Genomic DNA, 12,059 nt, shown 5'->3' with positions numbered 1-12,059 from the left:
TACTGCACACTAACCTACTTCCTTGAAAACAGCATTAATTCATTCATAAGGGCAGAGACTTCATGACCTAATCATCTCTTAAAGGTCCCACCTCTCGACACTGTTGAATTGGGGATTACGTTTCCAACACATGAACTTTGGGGGACACATTCAAACCATAGCAGATAGAGATATAAAATTAACAATTAAAACCACAGAGGAAAAAATGTCCTTAATGATTCTTTATGAAGAACAAAATCAGAATAAAATGGCAAAATATTCTTAAAAGAAGATACGGAAATATATAAAAACTTAAAGTATACTACCAAACAACAGAGGAAAAATTATAGTTATAAATTCACAATATTTTACCCAGCAGTCATTCAAAAAAAGTTTAAGTGACTATATTAGTAAAGAAAAAAGTGTGAATAATTAAGTATCTACCTAAAAACTTAAAAAAGGAATAAAATGACAACTTGCAAGTAGCAAAGAATAAAGTATAAAACAGATTGAAAACTAGCAAAGTTAGTAGTTGAGTTTTTGAAACACAAAGTAAACAACTGATAAACTACAATTTTTAAAAAAGAAGATACTATAAAAATTTCAGCACTAAGAATTCTAGGATAAAGAAATTAAAAATGGGAAAATTCTCATAATTGTATATTAATATAATTAATGACCAAGTAAACAATTTGATTATATGACTACCTACAGAAATACAAAATTCCAAAATTGATGGAATAATAAATGCTCACTATGTCCATGGGAGGCTGGGAAAACAAAAAGGAGTAAGACACAGTTCCTGCCTTCATGATGTTACCACTGTAATAGACAAGACCAGTTAACTGCAGAATAATGTGTCATATACACTAATGAAAAGTATGATCGATGGACTGAAGTAGTATAAGAGGGTGATTGATTTGTTCAAGATAGGATGGATATAAGGAAGGACTTTATCAAATAGGGAACAACAAAGCAGGGCTTTAAAGTATGACTAGGAGTTTGCTAGAACTAGAACAAGGAAATATTAAAGAATTTTTCAAAAACTTTGAAGTTATTGTTATACACCTCCTCTATACTTTGGTGTGATACAGCTAAAAAGAGCAGTAAACAGCAAGGTAATAGTCCTGGTTGTTTCACTATTTACCTCAAGCAAATTAAATCTCTCTGGATCTAATTTTTCTTATAGGTGAAATGAGAGATCATATTAGAGCAGAGTCTCAATCTTTAACATATATATATAAATAAGGTCTAAGGCAGGACCTGAAATCTTTTTAAGAATCACAGGTGATATGGATGATGCTGGTCCACTGACCTATCCTTTGAGTAGTAGCAGTACATTAGACTATCTCTAAAGGTTCCTTGTATTTCAAAAGTTTATCTCAAATAATTCTTCTGCTATATTGAAATTCATAAGACAAATGATTGCCATATAAAAATTTGACAAAAATAAAACCAAAAAAGAAAGTTATAAGGCAAAAAAAAGAAGAAAATTATAAGGCAAAACTATACTTAAAAATAAATTTTCATTTTGACAAAATAGTGTTTACCCTCTGGAAAGCAAGGCTGTATAAACACAAGAATACTATTAATAATGATGTATTTTTGCACATAAATAGGAATGACAGTAAAAACCATAAATGTATAGATTCTAAGAGGTCATTTAACAGAATTCAACTTTAATTTAGAACCTTAAAATATTTTGGTATGTAAAAGTTAAAAAAAAGAAACTTAATCCCAAGAGCCAATGTTATACTTAATAAGAAAGCACTATAATTTAAAATTTTAAACAGTTCTAGAAATGCTGGAGAGTAATTTGAGTGAAATATTGTTTAAAAAAATTACATAAAATCACTTCTACAATTGACAAGATAGTATATCTTTTAAAATCCTTGTAAAAAAGGATTTCATGGACACAAGTAATACAAAGTTCGCAAATGAGAAATAACAAAGGTGAATTATATTTTAAAAATAGTAATATGAAACTTGAAAATATAATGGAAAAATACTCCATTTTTAAATAATGAGAAAAAAGTAGTAAGTACTTGGACACCAATTGAATTTGTAAGGTCAGGTATTTATTCAGAGAAGAGTATAAGACTGCAACAAACCAAATAAGCATGAATAAATGGAGACTTAGATGAAAAGACTAATGACAGTAAATAGTATAATACCCAATTTAATATGTAGACTTAATTCAAAACAAATTAAGGTTTCTGAAAACTAGTTATAGAATATAATAAACTGAAAGTAAAATCTGCTTGGAAGAAGAAAGAAAAAACCAGTTTTTTAAAACTTTAAGTTAGGTTCAAATTATTATAAAAGCAGTAGTTTTCAAACCCATATGCTAGGGATAAAGATAAGAATTGGCAAAAATGGAAATTCTGGAGTTAAGTTAAAAATAATTAAATAATTTAATGTATGTGCAACAAACCAGAAGTAATATCACCCACCAAAGGAAAAATAAAAAAATTAATAAGAATTCTAGGACAAATGGACATCAGTATAGAGAAAAATTAATTTGGATCACTATAAATTCCAGACAGGTTAAATAATAAATTAGGAAAAACCATCAAAGAAAATTGAATAGTATTTTTATGCCCAGATGGAGAACAGATGATTTTCTATTAAAAAAATGGATGGAGACTGTCATAAGAGTCAAGATAGATATGCTTGAAATATATACAAATAAAAGCCTTTTGTATCAAATTCAGCAAAATTACAGGATACAAAATAAGCATACAAAAATCCAGTCATATGTCTATGCACCAGCAATAAAAATCTGAAAACAAAATTAAGAAAATAATTTAATTTACAGTAAAATCAAAATAATAAAATGCTTAGGAATAAATTTAATCAAGGCAATGTGAAACCTGTACACTGAAAACTATGAAACATTGCTGAAAGAAATTAAAAATGACTTAAGTAAATGGAAAGACATCCCATATTCATAAATTGACAGACTTAATATTGTTAAGATGGTAATACTCTCCAAATTGATCTGCAGATTCAATGCAATTCCTTTTAAAATCCCAACCACCCTTTTGGTAGAAATGGAAAAGCAGATCTTGAAATTCACATAAAGTCACAAAGGATTGGCCCGGTGTGGTCATGCCTATAATCCTAGCACTCTGGGAGGCTGAGGCGGGTGGATCCTTTGAGCTCAGGAGTTCAAGACCAGCCCGAGCTAGAGCGAGACCCCGTCTCTACTAAAAAAATAGAAAGAAATTAGTTGGACAACTAAACAAAAAAAAAGAAAAAAAAAATATATATATAAAATTAGCCGGGCATGGTGGCGCATGCCTGTAGTCCCAGCTACTCGGGAGGCTGAGACAGTAGGATCGCTTAAGCCCAGGAGTTTGAGGTTGCTGTGAGCTAGGCTGATGCCACCGCACTCTAGCCTGGGAAACAGAGTGAGACTCTGTTTCAAAAAAAAAAAAAAAAAATCACAAAGGATTGTGAATAGCTAAAATAATCTTAAAGAAAAACAAAGCTGGAGAATTCATACTTCCTGTTTCAAAACTTATATAATCAAAACAGTGTGATACTGGAATAAGAATAGACATATAGACCAATAGAATAGAATTGAAAATCCAGAAATAAACCCATACATTTGTGGTCAATTGATTTTTGACAACAATGTCAAGACTGTTCAATAGGGAAAGAGGAGACTTTTCAACAAATGGTGCTGGGACAACTGGATATCCACACACAAAAGGATGAAATTAGACCTTACCTCATACCATATACAAAAATTAACTTAAAATGGATCAAAGCCTTAAATATAACAGCCTAACCTATAAAACTCTTAGAAGAAATCAGGGGAAAGTCTTCATGACCATGATTTTAGGAATGGTTTCTTAGACAAAGCATGAGCAACAACAAAAAAATAGATAAACTGGACTTCTTCAAAATTACAAACTTTTGTGCACCAAAGGATACTATAAAGAGAGTGAAAAGATAACTCATAGAATGGGCAAAAATATTTGCAAATCTTATATCTGATAAGGGTCTAGTATTGAGAATATACAAAGAACTCTCACAACTCAACAACAACAAATAACTCAATTAAAAAATGGGCAAATGGCTAGGAGCAGTGGCTTGAGCCTATAAACATTTTGGGAGACCAATGTAGGAAGCCTGCTTGAGGAGAGGAGTTCAAGATCAGCCTGGGCAACACAGTGAGACCCTGTCTCTACAAAAAAATTTTTAAAAATTAGCTGAGTGTGGTTGGTGCATGCCTGTATTCCTAACTACTGGGGAGGCTAAGGCAGGAGGATTGCTTGAGCCCACGAGTTTGAGGCTGCAGTGAGTGATCATAGCACAACTGCACTCCATCTCTTAAAAAAAAAGATATACAAATGACCAAAAAGTACACAAAAAGAAGCTCTGTGTCATTTATTATTAGGGAAATAAATGCAAACCAAAACCACAATGCTAACCAATACCACCTCACATCCACTAGGACAGCAATGTTAGAAGGAAGGAAGGAAGATAATAAGTGTTGAAAAGGATGTGGAGAAAGTGGAACTCTGATGCAATGCTGGTGGGAATGTAAAATGGTGCAGCTGTTGTGGAAAACAGTTTGGCAATTCCTCAAAAAGTAAAACATAGAATTACCATATGACTCAGCAATTCCACATCAAGGTATATACCCGAAAGAACTGAAAACAGGTATTCAACAAAAACTCATACATGAATGTTCGTAGCAGCACTATTTGCAATACCAAACTGTAGAGAAAACCCATATGTGCATCAACAGATGAATAATGTACCCATACAAAATGTATCCACACAACTGAGTATTACTCACCATAAAAAGAAATAAAATACTGATACATGCTATACCATGGCTGACCTTTGAAAAATTATACTAAAAAAGAAGCTAGACACAAAAGGCCATATATTATATGATTTCATTTATATGAAATACACAGAATAGGTGATTCCCATAGACATGGAGACAGAAAACAGATTAGTGGTTACCAGGTGCTCTGAGTAGCAGAGAAAAGGGAGTAACTGTTTAACAGGTACAGAGTTTTCTTTTGGGGTGATGAAAATGTTCAGGAACTAGATAGGAGTGAAGGTTATACCACGCTGTGAATGCACTAAATGCTACTTTGGTGAATTTTATATGTATTCTACCACAACAAAAAATTATTTTTAATTTAAAAAACTTTTGTATGATAAAACATAACAAAGTCTCCTATCAGGAAAGACAACAGATGAGGAAAACTGTGATTAAAGTAACTTATAAAAGGTTAGCATCTGAATTATTTATAAAGAATTGACATAAATATATAGAAACAATCTATGAAATTCTCAGGTTAAGTGGTCAAAACTGATGCACAGATTACATACCAAGAAATAATTATAATAAAATTCCTCACATAAAAATAGGCCACCAGAAAGTAAATGCTTATTAAAACCTAAGGAAACACTATATTCTAAATACCTTATAAAAATCAATGTGGCCAGGCTATAGGGAAACAGATAAACATCTCCAGTGACACTATAAAACTGTTCTAGAGAGCAATCTGACAATATGTAACAAGAGCTATAAAGCTAGTCAAGTGCTTTGACCCAATAATTTCATTCTAAGGGCTATACTTTTCAAGGAACACCCAAAGTAGGAGGAATAGGAAGCAATTTAAAAAAAAGGTGGTCACAGTCATGACATCTATAATGAGAAAATGCAAAATAATCTAAACAATCAATAAGAGTAGGCCTAAGTGAATTATTATTATTGCCTAGGACAATGGAATATATGTATGTATGTGTGTGTATATACATACATTTAAAATGACAAGTCTATAACTATTTGATAGGTAAAAAGGTATGCATGAAATAGTGTCAATTAAAGTAAATCACAAGATAGTACATGCATTGATTTCAACTCTATATATACACTAATGATACATGGAAAAGAATTTGGAATGAGAGTTTAAAACTCAATAGCCTCTTTTCAAAATAAATTGTAGAGAGTAACGATTTCCTAATAATTATTTCTAATCACTTTCTTTACTCAAAGATCAGTTTAAAAAATACAGGGTAAGGCAACAATAAAAAAATTACAGGATAAATATGTTTATTTATTGTTTGTTAATTTTTGAGACAGGGTCTTGCTCTGTTGCCCAGGCTGGAGAGCAGTGGCATGATCATAGCTCACTATAACCTCGAACTCCTGGGCTCAAGCAATCCTCCTCCCTCAGCCTCCTGAGTAGCTAGGACTACAGGTGTATGCCACCACGTTTGGCTAATTTTTTTAATTTTTATTTTTTGTAGAGATGGGGTCTCACTATGTTGCCCACATTGGTCTCGAACTCCTGGCCTCAAGCAATTCTCCCGCCTCAGCCTCCCAAAGTGCCTGGATTACAGGTGTGAGCCACCACACCCAGCCTAAGATATTTTATTTGTTATGTTCTTACTGTACACCTTTTTTTGTTGAGATATAAGTTGTCAGGCCAATCCCCCAATCTAATTTTGAGGAAACATTTTTTCACTATATTTAAAATGTTAGCTATATTCTTGTAAATAAAAATGTTTTTCATATAATACTTTGGTCAAGATATGCTTTAAAATATCAAGGAAGGAAAGCCAATTAAATGTATATAAACTATATATTCACGAATATGTAGAAATGTGAGTAACTGTTGTAAGGACCAACAAAAATACCTTGAATAAGTTGACAAATATGACACTGTCCAGTTCTTTGGCTACAAACAACTTGTGTACAAATAACTGCCTAAATACTGTTCTGAGCAGTTGCTACCACAGAAGCCATCATAAAAACCAAACAAACTGGAGCTTTTAGAGATTCTATCTGTTCAGAGGTGAAGGTAGAAAGAAGCCATGAAAAGCAGAACCAGTGAAAAACACAGTTTAAGGAAGCTGATCTAAGGGACACTCTCCTGCCCCAAATTCTCTCTACTACCAAAATTTTTTCTCATACTTCCCAAGACCTAAATGAGGCAAACTGCAACTGGAGGGCACAGAGGAGGAAGCAGTATTGAACCTTCCATTATGGCAGTTTCCCCAGGGTATGTTTCTCCCAGAATGCTCTGGTTTTCAAAACTATTTATCTTCCCTCCCTTCTGATCAAAGTTTTCATTCAACAGCCTACCAAAATATATCTCTTCTCATTTCTCCAAGGAAGTTTACATTCATAAGAATAACAATTTTTAAAAAAATGAACTCACCTGAAATATATTAGTTAACATTGGAAAACATAAGAAGCTTTTTCAAGTTTTCTTTAAAATAGTATCTATCCATTTAAAACCTGCTTTTCTTTTAAATTTTAACACTTTCATATCTTCTTTTTATGTACACATAACTTCACTACACATTCATTAGGTAGGGATTATAATAATGAAGACCTTAATTCATATTTTATTTAACAAAATCTTTTTAGCATAATATTCATCAATTGATTCTTACTTTGCTTCAATTTATGGAAATCACTGACTCTATCCTTGGTAGCCTGCTTTAGTGTATCTGTTTGAATTCTGGGTTCACTCTCCAAGTTTGAGCCTGGAATTAAACGCTGAAGAGGATTGGAAGGATTCTGTTTTGAAGTACCAGGGTTTCCATTGTGGTTTATGTGTGAATCTATGGCATAAAAACATCAAATTAAAAGAATGTTAATTCTTTTACAGAAGAATTTCACAAGACCTGCTTTAGAAAAGCTAAGACACACTGTTGTCTAACATTGGGCAGTAACATAGCTTTTTTTGTTTAAGCTTTATTCTAATTTCTTTAATCAAATCTTGTAACCAATGTGATTTTAGCTGTGGGAAGTTTACTAATCATTCCCAGGTGAGTATCTCTACTAATGATTATAAACCTATTTACCAAAAATGTACAGTAGAAACCCAAAGATTAATATTTCAGTGATACCCATATCTTATCCCCCCTCCAAATTCCATACTTCTGTCAGAAATCTCCAAAATTTAGCAAGGCTTTTGAAATTTCTAATCTCTAAATCATCTTCATCTATACAGTGACTCACAACTGTTGGCTCTTGATTCTTTCATAGCAGTATCTCCCATATATAACCTCTCTTTCTCCCACTTCTCTTTTTTTCCTCATCAAAGTCTTGATGTAGATCCTTATTACAATTAATTTTGGATTCAGAAACTCCTATGCCACTCTGACTCCTGTATCTTTCCTTTCCATCATCTCCCTTAAGCAGCACCCTTAAATTATATCAATTCTTAGTTTAAAGGAACATTTCTGTAAAATCAAATAGGTGTTCAGTAGAAAACAAATACATTCATAAATATGAAGTAGGGAGTTTAATATAGGTGGGCAAAGTAATTTATAGAAGGCCTCCATGAGATAAATTTGAACACATTTTGAAGAAGGTAAATCTATATAGCCTGGTAAAGATGAAAAGGAATCTAGTCCAGAGTGGCACAACAAATAATTCTTCTGCCTTTAAGAAAAAGACTGTAACAATCCATTAGACAAAGTGCAATTTTAGATGATTATTTCTCCCTGAGCTTTTATCAGTCATTAAAAAATATATAACATTAACTCAAAGAATGAATGCTATGTCACTACGCTGCTAAATGACATGTTTTATTCATTATATAAATAATGACCAGTACATTGGTTTTCCCATGAAATTCTAAAATAAGACTTCATACCTGGAGCCATATTTGGGGAGATAGGTTGTCCAGTTGGAAGATAGGAGATTGCTTGATGACTTTCCTGCTGAGAAATTGAAATAGGGGGCTTCTTTAAAGCTACAAGAAAAAAAATAAACTCATATTATTGTCATCATCTTATTGATATTATGATTTCTAAAAACCAACCACCCTGAGTCTATGATGCTTATTCTAATTTTATAATCCTTATAGTTGGTATATTAACTAACTGATACACTGCACTATCCATTACAGGTTTTATTAACCAATAAGTCTCACAAGAATATAAACTCCATGACAGTACAAACTCTTGTCTTGTTCCCCACTGGATCCCCAACATCTAGAATAGTGCCTGACACATAAGAGGAGCTCAAGGAAGATTTGCTGAATGAATAAATAAATGAATCTTTTCAGATATGGTGATTTCCAACAGTGAGACCTCTTTAGATAGATAGCACAAATAAAAATTGACATTTACAGATCAGGTAAGGCATTAAGAATATGCTATTATTAGTTGCTTAGGTTTTAAATAAAACCTAAATATGACTAATCCAACAGACTGATATTTTTTCTTGAAGATGGAAAATTTAAGTTGTGTGCAAAGGGCTTTACTAACAAAGATGTACATACTTATAGTTGAGGCTTTCTTTTCTCTTAGCAAATAAAGGGAACAAGGAAAAAGATGATTTTTCACTTACTACCACTTACTCCACTCTATCCTGGGCAGCTGAACATGACAGAAAGGCAGATAGCAAAGAAGGAAACTAGAGAGAAGAAAAATAGATAAAAAGAAAAAAAAATAGAAAGCCCAGCTATAAGATATGTTTAGTGCCACATTTTATTCTTCTAAGACTTTGGTGTGGTGGAGACAATGCTATGTGTTCCCATCTCATTATATTTTTCCTGGGCACAGGAAAAGATCAACCTTCTTCTGTGGTTAGGGGCCAAGGGCCCTTGCTTTTGACCTTGAGGATGTAGGTGAAACTGAATGTGCCATTTCTAAGTCTGGCAATAAAATCAATGCAAATCACCTACAGTTTCTCTTCCCTTTCTGCCACAACTTAGGAAGCTACATACAAAGATGGTGGCATCATATAATAAAAGAGGTCACTGCTTGGAGAAGAGCTGCAAAGAGAGCCACCCAACCTGCATCAGACTGTAAGATGAACAATAAATAAACCTTTATTGTTTTAAGCCACTGCAATTGGAGAGTTGTCTGTTAATACATCACAGAATAGTTAATTCTAACTTGTCGCTCCATGAATTAGTATTAAACGTGTTTTGGGACAGGATTTGTCTTAAGAGTTTTACAGAGCTTTGCCCTGAAAGAATATGTGAACGTGTTGGTTTGCATTTCGAATGCTGTTACACTCGGAAGGGCGTCTCTGAAAGGCAGTAGCGGCTGTATCCCTCAAGGCGCCGCGTTTCTCAGACCTAAAGAATTGGATTTGCTTTGTAAAGCACAAGCGAATCTGTTAAAAACTATAGGCTGAGAGCTGACAATGGAGTGCCCTCCGGAACAAACAGCTTCCCGGAAACGACAGCTTCCCGAATGGCTAAAAGCAAAGCTTTTGTTTAAACCACTCTAGACTACCTGTCTCCATTCACAATAACCTAATAAACATGGAGCTTACATATCTCTGTTTAACCCCTCTGTTTAAATGATAAACTTACCTTAGAATTTAGAAATTAACCTTTGAAAGACTTTGTAACCGTTTGCCCATGTAAATAGAATTAGTTAAAAGAATCTGTAGAAGCCTTCTGTAAAAGCCTTTTGAAAATCTGTTAACCCGAGAGGAACTACCTGTTGTTATGTAAATCTGTCACCCCCGACAATTGTTCACTATTTCCTATAAGTTACCATGTAAGACCTCATTTGGGGCTTTTGAGACCAACGGAGAGGTCTAAGCCCCCTGAGCTCCCACTTTGCCTGTAATCTTTATAAACTTATAAAACTATATCTTTGTCTCAGTGTATTCTTTTATTTCTTCTATTTTCCATTTCTCTCTATTATTTTCTTATCCCTTGCAACTCTACCAAAGGGACCCGGTTTTTTGCAGGGAACACTGGCCACGTTCCCCGCACTAACTAGTATACACACTTGGGGTATTTTTATAATCCTCAAAGTTTATTTCAATATTTCATTTATTATTACATAGTTTTCTAAACTTAAGGACCCAAGAACTTAAAAATTCACTCTAAGAAAGCACATCACTCAAACTTATAGAAATCTTACTATGTTACCATTGCCTTGTCCCTATTGTCATCTGTAATATCCAGCCCCATTTTTGCACGTAGAATAGCTAAATAACAATAATCAACTAACACATTAAAAGAGCGGCACTTTGCCAAATTTAACATTACAATTTTGATTTGCTAAGAGACTCTGAGGACACTAAGCAGCTGGTAGATATAGCTGGAAAGAGAAGTCAGTCACAATCCACAAATTTGTTGATCACTGTTGGACCTTAGCAGGCCCTAGCACTAAAAAAACCAGACAACAAAGAGAGGTGCCTCCATTACAAAACAAGAAGTGATCATTCATGGCCTTAGCTTCATAATATAATAATAACCTGAGCCTCCTGCTCAAGAACAAGGTTGCTATCTGAGGGAAAAGTATGATTTTAGATAGAACAAAGCCGGATTAAAAAGAGCTTTAATAAAACATTCAAAAGTTTAGAACTGATATAGCAGCAATAGAGTAGTACAATGGAGTACTCATATGTTTAAAAATATACTTTTAAATGACATAAACAATATATGTTCCTATAGAAAATTTAGAACAGAAAAGCAAAAAGCAATTAAAATTTAACTGTAATTCTACCACTTAAAGATAATCACTGTTACCATCCAGAGAATATCTCTCTGGTGATTTTTTTCCCCTGTCCATTATACTCTATACAATAAAATTAAAATCATATCATATATACTATCTTATAATCTTATTTTTTGTTTAATATTTAATACATATTTTCCATGTCTTCTTTTTTTTTTCCTACAATATTTCTAAATGGCAGTGCTGAATCAAAACTCCCAATTTTACAGATTTGGCTAGCGAGATCTGGGTAAAGAATTGCCACAAGGACTTTAGAGCCCTATAGACTGTATCAGCTTTTACTATAGACTTTTACTATGTAGGAAAAAGTAATGTGTAAATACTTTTGTTTCGATGCTTTTACTTTCCATTTTGTTTACTTTCCGTTTTGGTTTCCTTAAAAAATTCCTTTGAACAAACTACAGCCTTGTTTTGTTGAACTAAGGAGAAAGGTGATTTATTTATATGTAGGATAGGACAGTTAGAGGATTTCCCAGAGGCCAGAAGTAATGGTTATAGTTAATGGTACTCAAACAAATGAAGAACTAGAAAAATGCTAGTGGACTTGGAGACAATTAAGAGTTAGTACTCCAAAACTGGAGTCACCCTCTAATTTT

General features: G+C 33.2%; 1 protein-coding gene across 2 annotated transcripts in view; it reads right to left on the bottom strand.

Moving 5' to 3' along the window:
* The window catches only part of CASC4 (cancer susceptibility candidate 4), a 146,509-nt gene that overhangs the window by 24,027 nt on the left and 110,423 nt on the right, over positions 1 to 12,059 (bottom strand). For both annotated transcript variants that reach the window (XM_012649435.1, XM_012649436.1), the window contains exons 8-9: positions 8,628 to 8,726; positions 7,417 to 7,587 (exon numbers count right to left, since the gene is read on the bottom strand). In XM_012649435.1, coding sequence (XP_012504889.1) covers positions 7,417 to 7,587; positions 8,628 to 8,726 — 270 coding nt within the window. The remainder of the gene's footprint in view (positions 1 to 7,416; positions 7,588 to 8,627; positions 8,727 to 12,059) is intronic.

This window comes from Propithecus coquereli, unplaced genomic scaffold, assembly GCF_000956105.1.
Source record: "Propithecus coquereli isolate 6110/MARCELLA unplaced genomic scaffold, Pcoq_1.0 Scaffold3, whole genome shotgun sequence".
Classification (NCBI taxonomy): Eukaryota; Metazoa; Chordata; class Mammalia; order Primates; family Indriidae; genus Propithecus; species Propithecus coquereli.
This window is presented reverse-complemented; position numbering and strand designations above follow the sequence as displayed.